We start from the raw sequence: 23089 nt of genomic DNA, 5'->3' as shown, positions 1-23089 counted from the left end.
CAGAATCAGCGTTGGATGAGTGTGGTGCCAACATGGCAACCACTCAAAAATAAAAGCGAGTGAACATTTTGTCTCTTTGCAAGTTAGCTTGTGTAGCCTCTTGTTTACCTTCTTCAAAACAGCTGAACAGGAACTACTGTTGTTCAGAAAAGCAAAGTATTTACACTGAATCCCTGTAACTTGAATCTATTAATCAGAAGACCCACGCATCATGTTCTAGTTCTCCTCCATGCAAACACTCACTGGATGTTTGCACTCCTGTACTTAGGAACAACTACTGTTTTGCCCAACCGTTCTACTGTTTTACTTGATTTTACTTGGATGATGGTGCACCAGCTGTTTGCTGCATGAGGATTTCTATTGTCATTTCTCCTCTCTTAGGAGATTTGGAACCAAACGCTGTACATTTCAGTTGTTTTGACATGGAGCTCAATTGCTACAAACTGCATTAGACAAAATGTTTACTTTGGGGATTTTTCATTTAATTAGGTTTCACCACAAAAATAGTTTTAGGACACCAGTGTTTTCGGAAAGCCTTAGTGATTTTGAGTCAAGGGCAGTTATGTAATTAAACGTGCAGGAGACTGTGAATATGTCATAGAAGATTTTTAATTTGAATCTTCTACTATTTCTGTATGTCAGTTTTCCAGAACCTCAGCCGGCCAACCACTCCTCTGGAGAAGCCTTTGGTCGCAGCGAGGAGGAGAGTGCCCTAAGCTCAGAGGGCCAAAGGTCACCAGAGGTCACTGTCCGAGCCTGTACGCCCAGCCCTCCCCTTCCACCCTCACCTCCACCACCAACCCAAACACCCAAGCTGTTCGCCCCAAGCAAGCTCAATTTCACTGTAAGAACATTTCTTACAGTTTTGTGCTCTCTGAGAAGTTTTAATACAATTGTTAATAGCTGCAATCATCCTTTTACTACTTTTTTTGAGTGACTTGATATGTCAAGTTTAAAAGGTTAAATGGGAATGGCAAATGAAAATTTACACAGGCTTTAAAGAGAAAGCACCAGTTACTGTATGTACCGTACTGTATGGAGCCAAATTTAAATTTGTGTGTCTTCTCCTTTCCAGTCCTCCCAGACAGGAGGCAACAACATGAACCTGTCAGACCTGCCTTCCTTCACTCCCAGCACCTTCCCTCCCAGTGCCTTTAACTATGAGCGACCGAGGCATTTTATTCAATCGCAGCCTTCCTTCCAGGCACCCAGCTATGAAAGCGTTGTGAGGGAGGCCCAGGAGAACCAAAATAACTCCCAGCAGAACCGCAACAAACCCCAAAATAGTCCAAATGTTACAGAGACACAGAGTCAAACTAAAATTATGTCTACACAAAGTCACACTCTTTTGCAGACCCAGTCACAGTTTCAGTCACTAAGCCTCAGTCAGAACCAAACCCAGTCTGTTGCCCAGACCCAGATCCAGATCCAGACCCAGGCCAACGGCACGGGCAAGTCCTCTCCCTCCTCATCCAGTCTCAGCTCTCCTATTTCCACCCCGGCCTTTTCTGCTGCACCTCCTCTTTCCTCCACCACGTCCTCCTCCCCCTTCCCAGCCTCATCCTCTCTCCCCCGCACCACCATGCGTTCCACCATCACCCTCACCCCCAGCGTCCCCAGTGCCACCGGCCTCGGCAGCGCCACCCTGCCAGCCAACCAGGACACCATGTCAGCACCTGCTGCTTACCTCTGCTCTGTGCTGCCCTCCCACTCCGCCTTCTCCCCCTTTTCCCCCTCCAAGCTGTCTCCCAACTCCAACCTTCCCCACACCCTCCACCTCCCCCTCCCGCTCCCCACCCGCCCCCTCCAGCCCTCTCCTCCCCATGAGGGCCGCCTCCTCTCCTTCCTCCCTCCCTCAGCAGCCGCTCCAGGTGTCCCCTTCCCTCCCTCACTCCCCTCTCTCTCGCTCCTCCTCCTCTCTCCCACAGCCCAACACTTCCAACAGAGTACCGCCTGCTGTGGTCTCCCTGCCCGCCAGCTACAAAGGGACGCCAAGCATGTGAGTCAAAGTATACATCAATTTGACATGCACATGTTTACAGACAAGTGAAAATTTCCCACACTTTGCTTTGAGGAGCAAAATGTATATATTTATGCAGAGAGAACAGATGTGTGTATGTCAAACGAGAGAAACTCCCCCTGAACAAAAAGGCACCACTTGTTTACTGTTTACAGTGATTTAACAGTAAGTGGACCTACCATACTGGTAGAAGTGGTCACCTCCTGGGAATAATTACCAGTATTATTCCCCATTGATGAAGTTTTTCAGATGTCTAAAACTGTAGTCCAGTTATTTGAATGCAACTTTCTTCAGACTTCATATCACATGGATGATTGAGAAGAACCTTCACTGAGGCATAAAAAAACATTCTCCACAGCAGGCCTAGAGCACTTCAATTAGCATCCAGACCATTCCCCCATTAAAAGTATTTCTGAGTTGAAAATAACATTAACAACTTTGACTTAGTTATGCAAGTTTATGGACAATCCATGTTATTTAACATCAAATCCATGGTGGGAACTCTGCTATTTAACAGCATGAAGCAAGCATAGCAAAACATTTCTAAATATTCATTCATTCATATTAATTGCATTTAATAGCATCTATTAGTGAAAGTGTCGCTTTCTTTCATTAAGCACAACAACCAGTATATAGGTCATAGCACATTTGTGTTGGATAGTTTGTTGCAGGAGTAAAGTTCTTGCCTATTCTTCTCTTCTTCATCTTTGCTTACCTGTTGTGCTCTATTTAACTTGTGTCCCTCCCTCCTCTCTCTCTCTCTCTCTCTCTCTCTCTCTCTCTCTCTCTCTCTCTCTCTCTCTCTCTCTCTCTCTCTCTCTCTCTCTCTCTCTCTCTCTCTATCCCCCAGCCTTCCCAAGCCCATACTGAAGAAGTCTGTAGCTCCTCGGCCGTCTTCCTCTCGCTCCACAGATGAAGACATACAGGGCTCCAAAGACGCCCTCATCCAGGATCTGGAAAAGAAGCTGCGCTCAAAGGAGGCCAGGAGGAGAAACAGCCAGGTGTGTGTGTGTGTGTCCTGCAAACTTTGGAAGTGGAAGAATCCTACATTTCATTCATCAAAAAAACAAAAACATAATAACACTCCACCCATCGACACACACAGACACTCCAGCCCATTCACACTGACACAGTGCGTGCCTGTTTGAAATGAACAGAATACATATGCAAAAAGTTACCAAAACAAATCACAGCACACTTTCTGCGTGTGAGAGAAATGACAATTTAACACTATAAAGCTTCAATTTTGACAGAAACTGTCCTATGAGGAGCGTATGGCTCGTAGGCTGCTGGGTCCAGACAACGCCACCTACATGTTTGACCAAGACAATCTTTCAGACTCACAACTCGACCAGGTACGACAACAAACTTTCATTTAGTCAGCGGACGTCATTACAAAAATCCTTCAATGTCAACGGTGTGTTTCAGATTGTACTGATGTGTGTTGCAGTGCTGACCTTGCTATACAGACATTTATGTTGGCTCTGCTCCAAAACCCATTAGCTTTCATTTTGCTGTTAAATAAAGACCACACATTATTACCGTCATTTGGGTTTGAATGGCTGCACAGGGAGCCCGTTCCCCTCTCAGGGCCTCCTCATGGGCTCCCAAGCCCAAAGTTGAAAAGCCTGGCAGTATAGCCAGTGAGTGGTCTCATGCTGTCATTTTGACCAGTTGTACTGGGTTTGTGTGTGTGTGTGTGTGTGTGTGCGTGCAGGATTGTTCTGTCAAAAAGCCTCTGTCGCTCACAGGGATTTGCACCTTCTATTCTCTCTCTCTTTCACACACAACAGCAACACACAACACATGCATGTACACACACAGACACACACGTCCTCTGAAGCCAACAAGGTTTGTCAGCGGCTATTTCAAGCCTGCGTTCTGAGAATGAGCCCCTTTCACTGGTGACAACAGGACCATTGTGTCAGAACACACACACACACACACACAGACACACACACAGAGTTACTCTCCTGGCATTTTGTCAACCCATTGACCAGTGCGGTTAATTCAAACCTGTTATTACCTCTGCTTATATTCATCTGTTCTCTGTTACAGCCAGATTCACCAGAAGGAAGACACACAGGTGGACTATGGTAAATACAGTTTGTGTCAATATTGTTCATAATTATTAACCCAGAATTAGAATCTTGAACGTGGGGTTTCCCCTTGAGATTCCGTCCAGTATTTACTCATCTATGCAGTTGTACAACAAAATCAATCTTGGATGGATGAAAAATGATAATGGTCATTTTGCTTTTCAGAATTGTCCAGCTCATGAATATTTATCACTTTGTGTTTCTGTCCATTTGAGTGTGGTGAGCCTGAAGTTGCTCTGTGCAGTCACGCATAATACTTTGCAAGTTACATCACAGAAGCATCCATGTAAACAGATTTTAGTTTTAAAATCTTATATATATATATATATATATATATATATATATATATATATATATATATATATATATATATATATATATATATATATATATATATATTAGTGATATGATGTAAAAAAACAAAAACAATTTCCATTGGGCTGAGACAGGTTCACTCGTATCAAAATGTACCTTTTTAAATACTTAATTCCAAAATATGTATTACTTGTTTCTCAAGAGTTCTTGAAACTGTGTCATATCAAAGTGACATTTATTCACTCCCAGAAGAAACAAGATTTAAAGCAAAGCTAAATGACAGATTTTTTTCACTGTAGAAGGAACCACCAGTAAAAATAAAACCCAAGCAAGGAATTATTAATATAAAATATTTTACAATAATACACCATTGTAATGGGATTCGAGGTAGATATGGAAGGATTTTATACATAAGGATTGAAAATTTCCTGGAAAGTATTTATTCATCCCTAATTATAGCCTGTATTTACTTAAACTCTACATTGTGTTGTGCCATAAGTATTATTATATTAAACAGGAATTAATGTGGTTGCGTGTGTGTGTGTGTGTGTGTGTGTGTGTGTGTGTGTGTGCAATCACTAGTGAACTGTAAAATTCAGTCATTGAAAGTGAGGTTATGAATAAATAATCTCTCTCTCTCCCTGCAGGGGGAGGCACCACTCAGGGACAGATGAGAGGGGAAATGAGGGCTCAGCTATCCAGGAGAAATGTTACGCTCCTCGCTTCCTGCAGATCCCTCCAGACCTCACTGTAGAGGAGGGACGCTTTTGTAGGATTGACTTCAAGGTGAATCACTCACTCACAAATGCATGCATTAACACCAAGGGCTTCACGTTTTCAAGTTTATTAATACAATGTCAGGGTCTCCCTCATATATTACTTATACAAAATAAATAAATACAAAAATGGTGTCTTCATGCAAAGGTAAATAAAGGGGGAGTAAAATTGCAACTTCTCTCTTTTCTCAATCCAGGTCGGAGGCCTCCCTACACCAGACGTCTGCTGGTACCTGGACGGTAAAGCCATTCGTCCAGACGACTACCATAAGATGCTGGTGTGTGAAAAAGGGATGCACTCATTCATCATAGAGATTGTCACAGTGCACCATGCCGGCGTGTATGAGTGTGTGGCCAGGAACCGAGCAGGGGAGAGCAGATTTACCATGAAGCTCGATGTATTAGGTAAAAATGTCTTATAGAAATTCATCATAGTGCAGCTTAACAATGATCATGATTGATTTAGTAAATCTATACCAGCCTTCTTCAGGGTGGGACCAATTTTAATCACCTGTGCTGTGCAACCTCTTCTTCCTCTGTGCAGCCCAGGAGGTTCTCCGTCCTCCCACCTTTGTCCAGAAGATGTTGAACTCCAGAGCTCTAGAGGGCGATACTGTTAGGTTAGAGTGTAAAGTGGACGCCTCCCCTCCTCCACAGCTCTTCTGGAAGAAAGATAAAGACATGCTGCGCATTGACCCAAACAGAATGAGGTGGGTCAACTAAAGTACTTTATTACACCCAAACTCCTCCTTACTGCCCTCCACTACTGCACATCAAACTGAATAGATGATGCTAACCTATCAAGTATTTTACAAAGCACATTTTGTTTTCTGCTTCAGTCCTGTTGTTGAATCTTATTCATGTTTACTCAAGAGAAGTATGATGAGTATACTACCTCTAGAAATGGGATCAAAGGAATGTATTTAAGATTGCCACTCTGGTAGAAGAACCAACTAGCTAAAGCAGTGGTTCCCAAATTGGGGTTCCTTAAAACACCTACAATAAATATTTTGATATTGTCAATGGATCACATCACTACTTGTATGTGTCACTTGTAGAGCCCAGGTAGCCGAATGGTTACAGCGCATGCCACATAACCACACATCCACTGTTCAATTCCTGTTCAAGGCTGTGGGCCTTGTTGCATGTTATACCATATGGACCCTTGTTGCATGTTATACCCATCTCTCTCTCTCCCTTTGTTTCCTGTTTGCCTCTTCACTTTCAGAAAAAATGCCAGAAAAAAAGGGGTCGCTTAGAGTAATGAACCCATAGAGTCAGCTGTACAGAGCTTTACAGCCAGTTTGGGTCATTGTATTGGTTTTACGGCCTGCTTCTTTACTGTTTGATTCACTCTTGCCACTATCATCAGCAACTTTTTCGGCCACATCAGGCAGCTGTTTTCAGTGGGGAAAATAGCTCTAAATACCCACTGTGCACTACCTGCCCAGCACCAAATGACAGACCGACACAGTTAGCGACTGGAACATAGTGGAGCATTTAACAGCTAAAGAGCCAGATATTTCCCTGGTGAGTGAATATTGGACTTCATATACTACTTAGTGATGAAATAAACATTTGAATCTCTCTCTTTGTTCCTCCACAGCCTGTATCAGGATGGTTCAGGCCGGCAGTGCTTGTTGATAGAGAGGTTAATGAAGTCTGATGCTGGATGGTACACTCTCTCTGCCATCAATGAAGCTGGCATGTCGACATGCAACGCCAGGCTGGATGTAGGCAGTAAGTCCACTGTGTGTGTCCATTTTTCTATGCAAATTTGCTTTATAGGGCCCATCTCAGCTATCTGTTGCATGAGATAGCCCGGTAGTTACCATAGTAGCCCAGCCTGTAAAATCAAACAGCAGATGGAGAATGATGTGCACTCAACGCTACAGTGAATCCAGCTCTACAGCCTGGAACCCGGCTAACAAATGCTGTGTTATGTGATCGAGCAGAAACTTGATGAACGTATGAGGCGTGGAGCTGTTCACCTTTCCTAAAGAATACTGCATAATCACAGAGTCAGAGAGATAAGTGTGGAGTCCATCCACTGATGAGAGAGAGCTCAATATTAGGTTTCTGCTCGATCACATAACACACCATCTGCTTTGTGGAGAGGGAGCTGAATGAGGGAACTCACAAAGACAACTAGACCCTCTGTTACTCATGAGCTGGACTTGTGTACCTGAAAGGGAGTTTAGACTGCTTCATCTCAACCAGGACTCAGACATTGTAGTTGAACAAGACCTCATAACAATACAAAAAAGAGGTTTTACAGGGTGGTTTAAAGTGTATGCATGTTTAACTGGTGAGCAAAATTATCCTCCAGTGCGGCTGCCATCGTACTACTGGGACTGTCTAATGAGAGTAACAAATATCAGTGGTTCTGCTCCCATTTCAGCCCACTCAGTAGTTTTCTTCCTGTAATACCAAGCCTGATTGGTCCTCTACTTTTCTGCTAGGAAAGAATGTTGTTGTTCCCATGACTACCACATAGTCTGGGCTACGCAGGAATATAATGACAATAGCAGTCTCTCTTTTCGTTCTCTCTCACACACTCATTACCTTACACACACTTGCTCACTGTTTTTCTGCATTTCTCCTTGTCTCCTGGTCCAGCATCAGTTGAGTGCATTTATGTCAGATTTTAATTGACTTGAAAAGATGGATGTCTTCTAATGTCGAAAACTATATATATATTCTCTGGTTATTTCCCTTGAATATTTAACTTCCACTATACAGATTTTTTTTTTTCTCTGTGCTTCCCTGAAAATTGAGGTGTGCAGGAACGAGCATAAAACTGGGACATCACAAAGTATGGGAAGCCTGTATATAAATTATACAAGCTTTACATGGACACACTCGAAAAACTCCAGAGCACATACACTGCACACTTGACAGTAATGAATTCAGACAGGGGGCCCAGGGGAAAGAGACTATATGCGGCCTTCTATTAATTACCTCCTTGACACACACACTCTGTGCAGAAAGATGCAAACATGCACATATACACTCCACCAGTGTCACACCAGCAGATAAGCATACACACACATACACATGCATACACACACATAAATATATGATATAATGAATTCCTGTTGTAAACTTGTTCTCTAACTTTCCCATTACTGATATCTTTGTTTCCTTTTCTTTAGCTTTAAATTACGCTATTCAGTATTCTAACTTTATTCCAAGCACTCTGTCTCTCTCTCTCACACACATCATATATGCTCATACTGATATGCACATTAAGCACCACACACACACACACAAACACACATTTGTGCTGCACATTTGCGGTGGCAGCACTAATAAATAAACAGATTACATTCGCAGTGGACAAATAAGCCTGAAAATAAATTAACGTTGGGAAAGCTGCCTTATGCAAAGAACAAACACATGCAGAGTGAAGAAGAAATACACACAGGCTCAGCATCTGAAAACAAACACTGACCTACAAAAATTTACCAACAAAGAGCAACATACACATGTACATACATTCAAACACACTGCTGTATACACACATGAATGGAGATACTGAAATATAATATAAATATTTATAAATATAGATCTTTAAGGCACTTAGTCACAAATACATGAGCCAGACTTTATCCCAGTCACAAATTCCATCTATATTAGTTGTGCTAGGTTGTCAATGAGCTTAATCTTAACAGCTTTTTTTGTATGTTTGCTGGATTTTCATGCTTTTTTTTTGAGCATACATTATAATACTAACAAGCACAAACGGTGTAATTCATGTTGATCACCAAGACAAACTCAATGTATCACTGGCTCAACTGTATTTGTACTTTCACATTTGAATTATGTGTGAAGAAATGCATATACTCTTGTAAGACAATGAACTTTGTTTTTGAGAATGTCACAGTTTTTTGAGAGTCATGATTTTCAAGCCATTAGAATTTGAAAAAAACACATTTAGAATTTTTAGAATTCTGTTTTGGCTTTGACGTTAGAATGTAAATGTGTCAGAATGATGTCACAAAGACAACTCTATAGATAAAGGCTTGTAGACAAAATCTGGTCAGTTACCTTCTGGTTACCTTCAGAGTAAGAACACAGTTCAATCTTCTGTATACCTACTCAACTTAGATAGTATTTGGAAACATTTGACTGCAAAAATGTCTTCCCCAATTACAACCACAGATAAGGAAAATGAAAAGAACAAGGAGATAGCACCTGTACCATTTCAGGTACAAAAGCATGACATACTCTCCAACAAGTCTGTACGCTACCTTGTATTGGATTTTAATGGAGAAGGACATTTTGGCAAAGTCGCCAAGTGTGTGAACTTAAAAACATCCGAGACTACGGCCATCAAGATCCACAAAAAAAGTGAATATCACAGCCTTCAAAGAGAAGTGGGAATGCTGGAAGAACTCAGGGCCCTTGACCCAGAGAAGAAGAACTTGGTGAGATTCATAGACAGTTTCATGTTCCAAGACCTGCCTTGCCTCGCCTTTGAGATGCTGGACAGGAGCCTTTGGGACCTGATGAAGGAGAGAGAGATGCAACTGACTCTCAATGAAATCCGCCCCATCACACATCAGCTACTTGTAGCATTAGAAGCCCTGAAAGGTATCGGGATCGTTCACACAGACCTGAAACCTGACAACATCATGCTTGTCAACCACCAGGATCAGCCCTTCAGGGTGAAATTAATCGACTTTGGTTTGGCCCTTCCAGCATCCAAAATATATATTGGAATGAACGTGCAAACTCGTGCATACAGGGCTCCCGAGGTGACCTTGGGCCTCCCCATATCTGAAGCCATCGACATGTGGGGACTGGGATGTGTCATGGCATACCTCTATTTTGGCAGCAACCTCTTCCCTGGAAAATGTTCACACCACACCATGAAAGCTATTTGCCATCTGCTCGGTCAGCCGGGAGACCACCTGCTGAGTGCTGGGAAGAACACCTGGCAGTATTTCAGCAGGGACGAGGGCTCCACCAATCCAGGATGGAGACTAAGGACAGCAGAGGAGTACGAGGAGGCAACCGGTGCTGAGCCCCAAATTTCAGAGTGGGTTTTTGACATTGTCGGAAATTTGGAAGAAGCAGTGGATAGCTTCTCCGAGGAAGATGACGATGTTGAATATAAAGACAGAATGGCATTTTTACACCTCCTGAAAAGGATGCTGCATCTGGAATCTGAGAAGAGATTCACACCTGGACAAGCCTTAAAACACTGTTTCATTACAATGGCTCACCTGGAAGAGGACATGGACACCAGCTCTTATGCAGATGCTGCCTTTGAGTTCATGACCGTCTGCCCCCTGGATGAATCTGATGATTCTCTCAGCGACTCCGAAGCTGACATAGAGCCAGATGACTCAAGTGATGGAGTCTCAACCACTGATGACACAGACATTAAGGCATACTTTTATGATCCTCCATACACAGCTCGCAGGACTGACTTAAGGACAGAGCCAAGCACTGATAGTTCATGTTATGGAGACACAGACCTTAAGGCTTACTTTTATGATCCTCCATACACAGCTCGCAGGACTGGCTTAAGGACAGAGCCAGCCACCGCTGACTTGAATGACCATGATGGAGGCTCATGCATTTTCAGTTTCAGTGATGAAGACCGGGCATCAACTGATGACGACTCATTTGAAATCCCGGACACAGACAGTTCTAGTGAGGAAGAGTGGGTAGTTTTGGACCCCGTTATGACTATAAAGCCACTTCCATTCATTTTGATCAAGTTCCACCCCGGACTGGCTTCAAGAGAGAATCACCAACTGCAAGTTTCAGTGAGAAAGATACACTCCCTAAGAGTTCCACTGAGGGACATTCAGACGCCGACATCTCCAGCAATGAAGGGTGGAGTGATGGATATTCAGACACCGACATCTCCAGCAATGAAGGGTGGAGTTCCAGTGAGGGACATACAGACGCCGACATCTCCAGCGATGATTCAGATGCTGATGGAAATGATGACGAAGCTTTCTCCACTCCTGAGGTCTTTGACAGGTCTGCGGTCACCTAACATCCAGAAGACTCGGAGTCAGACACTGTTCTAGCTCCGCTGATGTCTCCATTATTGGAATTAATAACAGAGACATCAGCGAAGCTACTTATGATGACGGCCCTTCAGCGGCCACTGACTTACATGATGTAGTCAGAAACACTGCTACTCCCATGAAGAGTCAGGCGCTGCTGCTGCTGCTACTTCCGGTTATGACAATTCAGACACTGCTTGTTTGCCTATTGCCAGTGTTACCTATGATGACAGAGCTTCAGCTGCCGTTGGCTCCACTGGTGGAGCTTCAGCTGGCGCTGGTTCAGCCGACAAAGCTGCAGCCACCACTTATCCAAACGATGGTGCTGCAGCTGCCATTACACCTGTTGATCTGGACGATGTCAACATTGACCCTGATGGAGCCCGGCATGAGAATCTGTTTCAGAGGATCTGCAAATTCTCCTGCTGAGTGAAAGGGGCAGTGATTTCTTTCTTCAGACATCAGACTGATCTACCTTGATTACAAAAATTAGAATCAGACATACACACAGTACACACACACAGTATTCTCTGCCATATGTCCAGGTAGGACATGTGGTAGATAATGACTTAAGTTAGAGAGGCACAGTGGTGCAGTGGTTAGCACTGTCACCTCACAGCAAGAAGGTTCTGGGCCTCTTTCTGATATGAGTTTGCATGTTCTCCCGGTGCCTGCGTGGGTTTTCTCCAGGTGCTCTGGTTTCCTCCCACAGTCTAAAGATATGCAGGTTAATTAACTGACGACTCTAAATTGTCTCTAGGTGTGAGCGTGAATGGTTATGTCACTATGTGTCAACCCTGTGACATACTGACCTGTGATGTGACCTTACTGTTTTCTTTAATATGTAGACTGTTTTAAATAAAAATGCTAAACTTAAACGTAAAATTGATTGGTTTATTTCCTCTCTTACAACACATTACCTACACAGACAGCATTATTATTCAATGCATTTTAATTTATTTCAGACTATAGGCACATAGACAAAAAAGTAAAATATAATTTTAAACATTCGCACAATAAAATACCACAATTAAAAACTATTTTTAGTGGCAGAAGTAAAGCTTTCAGCAGTCAAGTGACTTACCCAATATCTTCGATAATGTTAAGATACCAGATATGGATTCAGTTGTCAAAGATGATGATAAACATTCCTAGATTCTGAATATTTCAGAACAAAAACCTGGATATATCTGCTCACTTCCAAGTTTCCTCTCATAACCACAACCGGTTTCTCTGTAGGAACACATCTTAATGTTATCAAGGTTAATCAGTACAAGGAATACTTACAATAGATCCTATTGAAGAAAAGGTGACTGTTGGTGTCTTGGCACCACTAGCTGACATGGGCACACAGCTGTGTCAGTGTGCAGAGGTGGTGTAATCTGAGCTCTTTTTATTTTAAAATGCCTACTTTGGTTTGTTCTCTGTGTTAGTTATATTATTTAGTATGTATACATTTTGAGTCTTGATGAGATGTAAAAGGTAGCAATTGAATACAATTAATAACTTCAACTGATTTGCAGCGACAACCATACGCACATACAGTATGCTGTAACTATGAACACCCCAGAGGACACTTACACACATACAACACATCAGGTCCCAGACGCATTAAACTCTAAAACCACTAGTTCATAGTTTTTGCGAGTTTGAAAACGGAAGGTGAAACACGGAGAGCCGTGGAGCCATTGTCTCTACAAACGTGTGTTTGTTCCATATCGGACACTGAGCCATGCCGTGCCATGCCATGCTGTCCTGTGCTTTGCCGTGCAGGGCAGAAGAGTTATTTTCAGACACCTGGCATGAAAGGAATGTTTAGCGTCGTCCACCAGTAAAATGTGTTGCTACTGTTGGTGACACCAGTTCATAATATTAATATAAAGAAACACGGCATCTGCACCCTGCACTGAGAGGTTACTGAGCACTACAGCTCCACTCTCCAGTAAATACACAATTGTATGCACATTTAATATCAGACGGCCAATTGTACATTATTTTTGTAGTGTCCTTTTGCATTTTAAACTTAATCTGGTATCAGACAATCTGGCTTCACTGGCAAAGACTATAATATATGAAGGTAAGAAATTCCACACTTGTAAAATTACAGACAGGTAGGGTCATACTGCAATAAAATAATAGTGTTGGTAATAATTACAGTTACTAGCCTTCTTCTAATAAAACGATTCCAATCCAAATGAGGTTTAACACATTTAAAACTGCTGTTTGTCAAAGAACATAACATCAAATATGAGTACGTTTGAAACGGATCAGTAAAGGTAAATTTGAATTCATGTCTCCCCTCCCCTCTCTCTGCCCCTCGCAGCTCGCACAGCCCCGCCCATGAAAACGGCGCCCCCTGCCTCGAAGACGCTAAAGCTGCTGTCCACTCTGAGCCATGTGCCTGCTCTGACCGTGGAGAGCCCCGCCCAGCACACCGCCCCACTCTACGAGAGTGAAGAGCTGTAGACCCACACTTAACCCCGTCACATCCTCAGATAACTGTCACACATCTCAGAACTGTCAAACTGGGCCGGAGCCTGTATTCACTGACATTTCAAAGCAGATATAGTACTAATCATGCTTTGGTTCAGAATACAAATGAACAGCATTGCAGCAGACGAGGACACACAGAATACTTTTGAGGCCAATCCAGGTCAGGTTAATTAAACAACCAACATTTTGTTGTGTTATTGTATACAGCTGAGTACCAGTTTTATTTCACATTTCTTGAACAAATCGAGTTTTGCCAAATTTTCAAGATTAAGGTACAGTTTGTGAAAATTTTTCTCCATTATTAGAAAAAGTTGAAATTTGTCTCGCTAACACGCAAAAAACAACCCTTCCTCCATCCATTAGATATTACAACAACCCTAACCGTAAGGAGCTCTTGGTAGCTACTTTGAGAGCAGCGTTTCCATGTCAAGTGCCTTCTGAGTTAAAATAACCACACCTCATACTGTCCATCTGTTGCTGTTTGTCACCACTGTGCCTGCTCTGTCTGTTTGTTGTTTATGGCTGCAGAGCTGATGTTTGAAACATGTCTGTGCATTATCTTGGAACACAGTTTCCAGCTCTCTTCCATGGTCTAGGTTAGAAAACAGGAAGCAACCTACATTAACTACAGTACCCACAATGCACTTTAATTCTGACAACTGTCTGCTTGTCTCATCCAGCACCTACCCTCCTTCTAGCTTGTAGCTGATTTTTTTTTTTGTGTTCGAGCCTTCGAATTTAAGTTTTTGTCCCTGAATTGCAGCTGCTGTTGCCTCTGTGTCTGTAAAGCCCCCGTTTAAAGACAGCTCAGATGAGATGTCACAGTTGGTTACTGCTCAGATTCTCTGCAGTGGTATAAATTCAGCCTAATATGTGTTTTTAAAGTTGGTTTCTAATATACAGTGTATGTGAATGAAGCTATTTATTTGACCTGAAGTTATGTGTTAGGACTTTAAGTTGCCCATCTCTTGGCCTGCAAAAGGCTGCAACCAGAGGTGTATAGTATCAGCGAGTTGGAGGAACAGGCTGCCATTCTGATCAATACCTTACCTCAACCACTGAACACAAAACCTGATCTGCACTCAGAAGAATATAACTTACTTGGAAAAGCTTACATTTGATCACGTTTTTACACTTTACTCAAGAGGAGAAAATTATTTTTTTCCCTCCTTCAATGCATATGCGTCATTAATTTTGTACGTTCAGTTGAAAACTAGGTATCAGTTTGTCAGCCTGTGCTCAGATTTGCCAAACTCTCCATTTCTGACCAGAGCCTTACATAAAAAGCTCTATCAAAAAAAGGCTTGATGTGCCTGCTTACCTTGGAACTGCTTGTTGTTACCGCCAGCCGGGAACTCATTTCACAAAAACCTGGTATTTTTGGCTGGCTCTGCATGCAAACTGAAAATCTGGTATTTAACCCTGTGTGATAATAAAATCAGAGATGTAGGTCACAAGATGAAAACTGCATTTTCTGGTTCAAATGCTGTGTAGTTGGGCTGCATTTAAACTAATGGTTCTAGATGTAGTATTTCTACAGTTTGTCATGATGTTTGGATCACACAGGGTTAAACATTGGATTAGTTTAAAGCACCACAATAGTTTTAAGTTAGGCCCTTTCTGTTGAGATTTGAAACTGCAGGTAGTGGCGTGTATTCTCCTGAAGTACTGTTTGTTGTGTAAGAAGTTCTACATATCACTGGATGAATGAGGAATAAAGTTTCTGTGACCTTGGCTTTGTCTCCTGGTGCATTTTTTGGCACTGTGGTCTATCGTTAAGCGATGAGGGCTCCGGACCAGCAGCCACCCTTCTGAAGTGTCTATGAGCAAGACCCTGGCAACTCATTTTCAAAATAACTTTCATTATTAATCCCATCATGCGGCCCTCTGGTGGCGGTGTTCAAAAGTTGCTGATGAAGAGCTGCCTTTAAAATACTTTCATATCACATTCACACGTGTTTCAACTTGTTCTTTTTATTAAAAACAAAAGTAGACAATATCAAAAAAATCACATAAAACTGGTTTCTGGCTAACAGAGGACTGGAGGTGGCAGAGATGGTAGAGCGTATTTCTAGCCATCTGTAATGAGCCTATTTTAATAACGCTGCACAGTGAAGGACCAACACTCTGACATCTGATCACTGAATCAACTACCTGCTTCAGTACAAAATGTTTCAATACCAAACTACCAGCATCATCACCCGTTGTCCTCCTCTACATTTCGAACACACTCACAGTTCATACATTTATACGTGTGTATATATACAGTAATGACCAGAGTACGCAGAAGAAGGAATGAAAAGACAAAAGAATAATTCTGGTTTGGATCAGCTCAAGTCCAGTGGCCTCATTTACAGACGTTTACGTGTAGAAATCCAATTCAATGTCAAGTTAAAATGGAAGTTGATGTGGAAGTGCCCAGCTCTGCACCAGTGCTTGACTTTTCAGAGCTGTAAGGCACATGAATAATGCTAGTGGAGAGAAAAAAAAAGACATTCTGACAGCTACACAGTGACTGTAAAATAAAAAAAGTGTTGAACTAAAATGGCAGTTGGAATAATTTGTTCCTCTGAGATTCTGTCTAAAAATGTTTAACCGTGGTTTTAAACATCTGAACTGGCTAATGTGTGACTAATGGATCCTGGCAGGCACTTGAACAGCTTCCCACATACGCATGTGTCTTGTAAGATGAAATAACACCTGATGGAAACAGTTTTTTTTTTTTTCCATTGAGCACCTTCACACGTACACTGAATGTCACACAGGTCTCCAAACTAACCGCTCTTAAATCTCACGAGTTGACAGAACGTGCATTTGGGATGCTCAAAATGTTGTTCTTTTTGGACACTTTATGTGTGGGGGGAAAAAAATAATGAGTTAAACTGAGTCCTAAATCCAAACAAACGTATATCTGCTTACAAGTTAAATTCAGCTGATTAAAATACTTGTAAAATTTCTTGCAGATGACATTTTCCTCTTTCAAAAGTCAAATACATGTCATTACTAAGAGAACATGAACAAGATTACAAGTAGAATAATGTAAAAAAAACAAAAAAAAAAAACAATCTAGATATTTGACTGTTCATGTGCACATACAGAAAAGTAGAATTTGTTTTGAATCCTGATTCTAGTTGACACTGCTTGTAAATTAAAAACAAGAGGGAACATTTTATTCTGTAAACTTTTAACATGAACACAGCTGATATACTGTTATGTATGTTTCAGTATCCAGAGTTATGAAAGTATATGTAATTTGGGCTCATCCTTCCTGTTACAATATGTGACATGTGTTGACCCAAATTGAAATGGGAATACTGCTGCATGTAGAGATGTCCTCAGTGACGTTATATACAAAGCTGTGGTGCTAACATCACGTCTGTTCTGATGCGTTACGGTGTTGGAACAAACATGATGTCGGTGTGAAGGGCGGCTGATTGAGGACTTTTTAAAAATAGAACCTACTGAGGAAAAGAGCAGAGCTTGAGAGTCTTTTCAGTCCTTCCAGAAGTTTTTTTTTGAGTTTCTGTTAAATCTGCATTGATGACGTGATGTTTGGAGACTGCAGCTGATGCAAACAGAATGCTGAAAGGGAAAGCGCCGCTCCTCTCATTCTCATTGGTCAAATTTCTACGTCGCTCTCTTTGTCGTTGTCGTGGTCACCATCGTAGAACTCATTGGCTGCCTCCGGCCTGAGGAAGTGACATTGTTGATATAGGAACAACTCACAGATTTGACATATTTCAGAAGTCACACTCATTTTAGCTCCCGCCCGGGGCATCCAGGTGTACTGACCTGGTGTAGTTTTCCTCGGCCCCCCTCTCGTCGGGGTCAGGTTCGTCGTTGCGTTCGTAGCTCAGCATGTCGGAGGGAACGTCGTGGATCTGGACGCTGGGCGCGTGGTTCAACATCTTCAAGTTCTCAAACACCGTCTGACGGATCTGCTCCAAGTACTGCAACGACATGTACACAGTTCCAATGTTATGCTTATTTGATTTATTATCATTATGTCCTCAAACAACTGGGACACTGCAATAAGATTTACAGGCTGTGTTAAGCATTGTTAAAGCACTTTAAATATAGGTAATGCATCTCAACACTAAACACTTTCTCAGGTCCTGCAGACTACGTTGATAAAACGCTGTCATTAATTAGTGTGGGATGGTGTTTCACCTGTCTGGAGTTCTGGTTTTCTATCCTGGTGCTGACATCAGGGTGCAGCGTGAAGTCTGGAGCAAAGTACTCAAAATACTCTGCAGAGGACAGAAACAAGAGGAGGAGGATGGAAAGAATTCGGAGAGATTAAGAAACGGAGAGAGGTGTTTATTCTGTTTAAACTGAAGGTGAAAAATCATGTACTCAGATGTAAATTCAAAATGTCAAATCACTGCTCTTCCAACAGATGGCGCTAAAGATTGAAAATGCTCAATAAATGCATTTTCTCTGGGACTTACAAAAACGCAACAGGACTCTGATACTGAAGCCATTTTGGGCAACAGGAAAAAGACATTGAGGTGCAGTGTAGGTACAAAATCTTAATAACTGAAAGCTTTAGTATATTTAAGTAAACTCACCACTGTAAGGCAGCTCATCGCTGATGGATTCATCCAATAACAGAGATGTCTCAAAGGTCCTACAACAGAACAAAACAGCCATTAATTTAAATAATGTCCAGATCATGACTAAACTCAGAACATGGAACCTTCCTCACCTCTTTAACACCACATTGTGTGCAGAAAACCAAACTTGTGTGGGTCTGTGTGTCAGACTTACCAGCAGCGAGCCACGTTCCTCACAGTGTATCCTCCTCCTCCCAGGACCAACAGAGGAATCTTAAAACTCTTTACAAACTCCACACACTCACTGAAAGACAGAGAGCAAAGCACACACACATTAATACACACACACATGCACAAACACACACACAAGTTAAACACCTGTGACTATTACTTTGTTAAACATGACCTCATTTAGGTCAGATAGACCTCATCAGGCATTCACTTTTTTTCTTCTCCTCTCTGCTTTGGCAGCAGAAACATTCATTTTATCACTTTGTGATACAGGCCCCTGATCAAAAGAGCTGGTTGAGACGCTTCACTTTAATTAGGAAACAGTGATTTCAAATAAGTCAGCCTCACCCATGTCCTCGTATGCTGAGGTTGAAGCAGCCCAGTCTGTCACAGCCCAGAGAATCTGCTCCGCACTGGAAGAAGGATAACACACAGGCTTCAAAAATGTGTTAATCATCCTACGATTACATGCAGCCTTATAATCCGAATAATGGCCCTGATCACACTGAAACAGAAGCATCTGTTGTTTTTTCACACGTGCACAGTAAATTAGCTGAGATGGCGAGTGTTAATGAAACAGCTAAATACTGCATTAGAGACTCAGAATTACTCACTGACCTGTAGAACGATGCAGGTCGGCTGGTAGAAATCCACCACCTGTTTAATAACCGGCTGGAACAGCTGCCTGTAGCCTGGAACACAGATAAACACACACACACAGACGTTGGCCGTGACTCATTTGATGACTAGTTCACAGCGGCATGCATCTTCAGAGCTACTGACACTCTCGACTCAATAATAATACAGCTCTACGTGTTATTTTATACGCTTCAGTAATGAACTTTGTGCAGGAAGTGAACTCACTCTGGTCATCGATGCCGTCTCTGAGAGGAACATTGAGGCAGTAGTACCGGCCGCTCTCTGCTCCCACCTCATACATGTCACCTGCAGCAAACACACACATACTGTATTAATACACACCTGTACAGAGACAACACATTCATAACATACTATATTGAAGCAGCTCGTATTAAACACTTCCCTTTGAACCACTTTAAAAATGTAAAAAAATCAAATGAGAAATGTGTAGCTTTGGGTATTAATCTCTCTACAACTGTCACCATCACAATTTCTACAGTTTAAAGTTGCTGAAATGTTGGACTTCATCCTATTTAATGAGAAAAATTGCACAACAATATTTTAAAGATTGACTATTGCATAGTTTTCCATTCCTTTGCTTAGCTGTACATGTCAAACTTTTTTTTTTTTTTTAAATGAATGGCCAAACAAATAAGCGGTTATTTGTCCGTCTGTACTGCTTCTAATCCAAAGTAAAATTGCCATGCAGATGAATGGCGCTTTCAGAATCTGTGCATAAATGTTGTGTGTACATGAAACAAAGAAAACACTATTTCAACATCAGATGCTCAAAGCAGCCCGTACCTGTTCCTGGAAAAAAGTAGTTCCCGTATTTGTGGAAGGACACAGTCATGACGCGGTCAGTCAGGTAAAAGGCTTCCTGTACGCCGTCACCATGGTGAATGTCTATGTCGATGTACAGAACCCTAGGGTGGTATCTGTAACACACACACACACAGTTTTAAAGAGAGAAACAGACACAGCAAACATTTGATGAAGCTTATTTAGAGGAGTGTCGCCTTACTTGAGCAGCTCCAGTATACTGATGACGATGTCATTGACATAACAAAATCCAGACGCCTGGAAACACAGAAAAATCATTTTAGTCCTTTAACCATTCACACCTAAACTGAATGTGTTTTGCAGAATGGAAAGACACCAATATACAGGACTCTGTTCTGACCTCAAATTTTTTGGCATGATGCAAACCTCCTGCCCAGTTGATGGCAATGTCACAGATCTGGAAAACAGAGTAGAATCACAATCAACTAAAGGTCACAAAATCACCATGCCTCTGTAGTCCTGAGCAGTCTGCCAGTAGTGCTGCAGCCATGCTGCTGCTGTTTCAGTTCACACTGTGTTGACACTGTCTGAGGGTGGGATGTCCAGTGATTTAGGTATTATCCGCTAAACACATGTTCATCTTTAATCACCAGCTGCTTAGCAGAAACCACAGAGCAGGACAGGAAGTTAACATGGCAGCAACTGAAATGATAACAAAAACTCCACTAAATCAGTGCCTATGATGCTTGTGACAGGGAACTGCTTAAATGGCACAGACCTTTGATTTTTACTGTGGCAACACTGACTTCAGTCGTGTTGTGTGTGTGTGTGTTACCTTGTGGTTGAGCTGTGTAGCTCCCTGTAAAGAGGCTCCTGTGTATCTTGAGCAAAACTCAAAAAGACCTGGAAACACAGGACTAAAACAAGAACACACAGGCACAAAATATTTTAGTTATGGTTTAGTCAATAGACTGTAACTAATAACAGCTATAGTCAATCTGGCTATTAGGTGGAGGATTCAGGCATTTAAGCTGTTGACTGATCACTAATGTTTCAGAGGAGTAAGAAGAGCAATAGCATTGCTTTAAAATTACGAGATATTCAAATGTCCTGGATACAAGGGAAAAGACACACCCAGAACATGATACTGACTACCAACTGTTTTGTGCTATGACTGTGCAGTAAATTGCAATAGTGTCAAAAATATTTAACAATTTTAGGTATTAATATTTTCTAAATCAAACATTTTCATGAAACACAGTAATACTCACCAGTCGTCTCCGACATTGAATGTGTTGAGGCTCTTTGTGAAGCCCTGCATGTTATTGGGGCTGACCTTCTGTAGGAAGTCTATATAGTCTTCAGAGTGGAACCGACACATGTCGTGCTGAGATGCTTTGTATGGCTTGAACACCTAATAGGAAAAAGAATTTGATAAAGTACAGTATGAAATTTTGTATCAGTTTACACTCCTGATTTTAGTGGGCCCAATTATTATTATTTTTTTATCAAAAAGAGTTAAAATTCAGTGTGAAAAGCATCAGCAGGATCTGAATCTGAAACACCATCTGTCTGCACTGCTCACCATCATTTTCTTGTAGAGTCCATAGTGCAACACAAGACTGTGAGTCAGAGACAAACGGTGAGGCTTCATGGGGTGGCCAGCACCTGGCAGAGACAGACAGTTTCCACATTATAGCACAGATATTTCACTAATGGATTCATAGTGTATTAGAGTGACTTTCATGATGCCCAATATTGAAATAAGTCATCTGAATTTCATGACAGTTGTGGCATTCTTTATTTATTATTTGTTACTAACAAATAATACATAAAGAACGCTTTATGTTGTTACACTTACGACAAATAGGATTACAAAAACTAAAATATACTAAATATCTACAGCAGGCTACATTTGTATGGATAGTGTGCAGTTATTCTTGGTGTCTTAAAGACAATAATCAATATCAAGTAAACGTGCAATATCAGCATAAAGTATATAATGTGTGTGCATGCTGTTTCCATATTTTAAATAATCTTCAGCTCTGATGTTTTGAATATTTTTTATCCTTTGAGCATTTCAGTTTGAAATTCCAAATCAAGTTTCCACGCGGTTACGGTGCATGATCTTACTGCCGGAAAATGACATACGGTGCGATATTACTTTACTTCAACTGTCTAAATACAATGATCCTTATTGTAAGCCAATCTGCAACTACTACATACTGACAATTTTAAACCGTTAAAGAAACTGAAGGAACCAGCTAGACGTCTCTCAGTAAATGTCAAAACAGGCAGATATAGAACATAGAGTGTGCGGAATGAGGAACATTTTAATAAATGTCAATACAGATAACTGATAACGTTAACGTTAGCTAGTTAAGCAAGCCAGATGCTTTGGAATTTGTATAAGATATAGCGGTAAATATGAATTTTCGATATAGTAAAAACCAGCACAACATATCTCCAAATGCACTGAGAAATGCTAAAAATGAAATATAAAAATAAAACACATCTCTTGAAGTTATTAGCATGTAGCTAGCACTTTAGCACTATTTCCCTTTGTCGGCCTGTTCACGGCGATAACCAAACTCACCATAATGAAAGTTGCCCACGTCTGGGTCATAAAAATAAGATGTTCTGTTGGTCATTCTGAAAGAAATATCTTCTGACTTTTTTCGTAAAACTATCACTGTTCTTGCAGCTATAAAACCCACATTTTTCTTTCAATTAGCAGATAGCCGCCATGGTAAACACCGACTAGACTACGTCATCAGACAGGGACAGTAATGACGAAGAGGGGAGGAGGAAAGGATGCGGCAGGGAAAATATGTCACATTTCTGAACTGATATGAATTAATCATGGATGGAAATACATCCATGGAAATAACCAATAAGATGTTATAGCTTCAGGTCCTGAGACTACAGTCATTTATTTTGTTATTTTAAAGTTATTTTTAAACCAGGGCATTACCAACATATTTGATTTTCTTTCTGCCTTTACCACCACTTTTTTTTTTACCATTCAGCATGCTTTAAGGAAGGAAGGCCATACAGAAAACCCCCTGAAAAATGTTATTCGTCAAAGGTAGAACATCTGCTCTAATAATTTGCAGATTATGTGAATTTAGTAAATCAAACCCTATTG

The 23089-nt window shown here is 41.4% G+C and overlaps 3 protein-coding genes across 3 annotated transcripts in view; 2 read left to right on the top strand and 1 right to left on the bottom strand.

The window, feature by feature from the left end:
* myot (myotilin) overlaps positions 1–15466 on the top strand; it is a 31580-nt gene extending 16114 nt beyond the window's left edge. Inside the window, 11 exon segments of the mRNA XM_044204963.1 lie at positions 643–844; positions 1076–1756; positions 1758–1999; positions 2871–3021; positions 3274–3375; positions 4079–4116; positions 5082–5220; positions 5408–5615; positions 5755–5920; positions 6817–6950; positions 13563–15466. Of these exon segments, the coding sequence (XP_044060898.1) occupies positions 643–844; positions 1076–1756; positions 1758–1999; positions 2871–3021; positions 3274–3375; positions 4079–4116; positions 5082–5220; positions 5408–5615; positions 5755–5920; positions 6817–6950; positions 13563–13705 (2206 nt within the window). The 3' untranslated portion in view covers positions 13706–15466.
* LOC122880143 (homeodomain-interacting protein kinase 1-like) lies at positions 6957–11743 on the top strand. Its single transcript, XM_044204964.1, has one exon. It carries the CDS (start codon positions 9350–9352, stop codon positions 11258–11260), a length of 1911 nt encoding a protein of 636 aa, XP_044060899.1. The 5' UTR covers positions 6957–9349; the 3' UTR covers positions 11261–11743.
* Positions 15467–15686: 220 nt separating the features above from the next.
* Positions 15687–22748, bottom strand: hdac3 (histone deacetylase 3). The gene is made up of 15 exons (XM_044204965.1): positions 22538–22748; positions 21527–21609; positions 21213–21355; positions 20777–20858; positions 20342–20398; positions 20183–20238; positions 19963–20096; positions 19384–19464; positions 19138–19211; positions 18868–18932; positions 18503–18592; positions 18304–18362; positions 17903–17982; positions 17525–17682; positions 15687–17421 (listed from the first exon to the last, which is right to left on the bottom strand). Exons 1-15 carry the CDS (start codon positions 22590–22592, stop codon positions 17352–17354), a joined length of 1287 nt encoding a protein of 428 aa, XP_044060900.1. The 5' UTR covers positions 22593–22748; the 3' UTR covers positions 15687–17351.
* Between the last annotated feature and the right edge of the window lie 341 nt (positions 22749–23089).

The sequence above is a fragment of the Siniperca chuatsi genome, linkage group LG8 (genome assembly GCF_020085105.1).
Source record: "Siniperca chuatsi isolate FFG_IHB_CAS linkage group LG8, ASM2008510v1, whole genome shotgun sequence".
NCBI lineage: Eukaryota > Metazoa > Chordata > Actinopteri > Centrarchiformes > Sinipercidae > Siniperca > Siniperca chuatsi.
Note: the sequence above shows the minus strand (reverse complement) of the source record. Positions and strands in the feature narration are given on the sequence as shown.

Coding starts and splice junctions, on each gene's coding strand:
- hdac3 (XM_044204965.1), bottom strand. CDS start 22,592: ATGACCAACAGAACATCTTATTTTTATGACCCAGACGTGGGCAACTTT. Junction 20,097..20,182: donor AGTATACTGGAGCTGCTCAA/GTAAGGCGACAC, acceptor TGTGTGTTACAG/ATACCACCCTAGGGTTCTGT. Junction 19,212..19,383: donor AGACGGCATCGATGACCAGA/GTGAGTTCACTT, acceptor TCTGTGTTCCAG/GCTACAGGCAGCTGTTCCAG.
- LOC122880143 (XM_044204964.1), top strand. CDS start 9,350: ATGTCTTCCCCAATTACAACCACAGATAAGGAAAATGAAAAGAACAAG.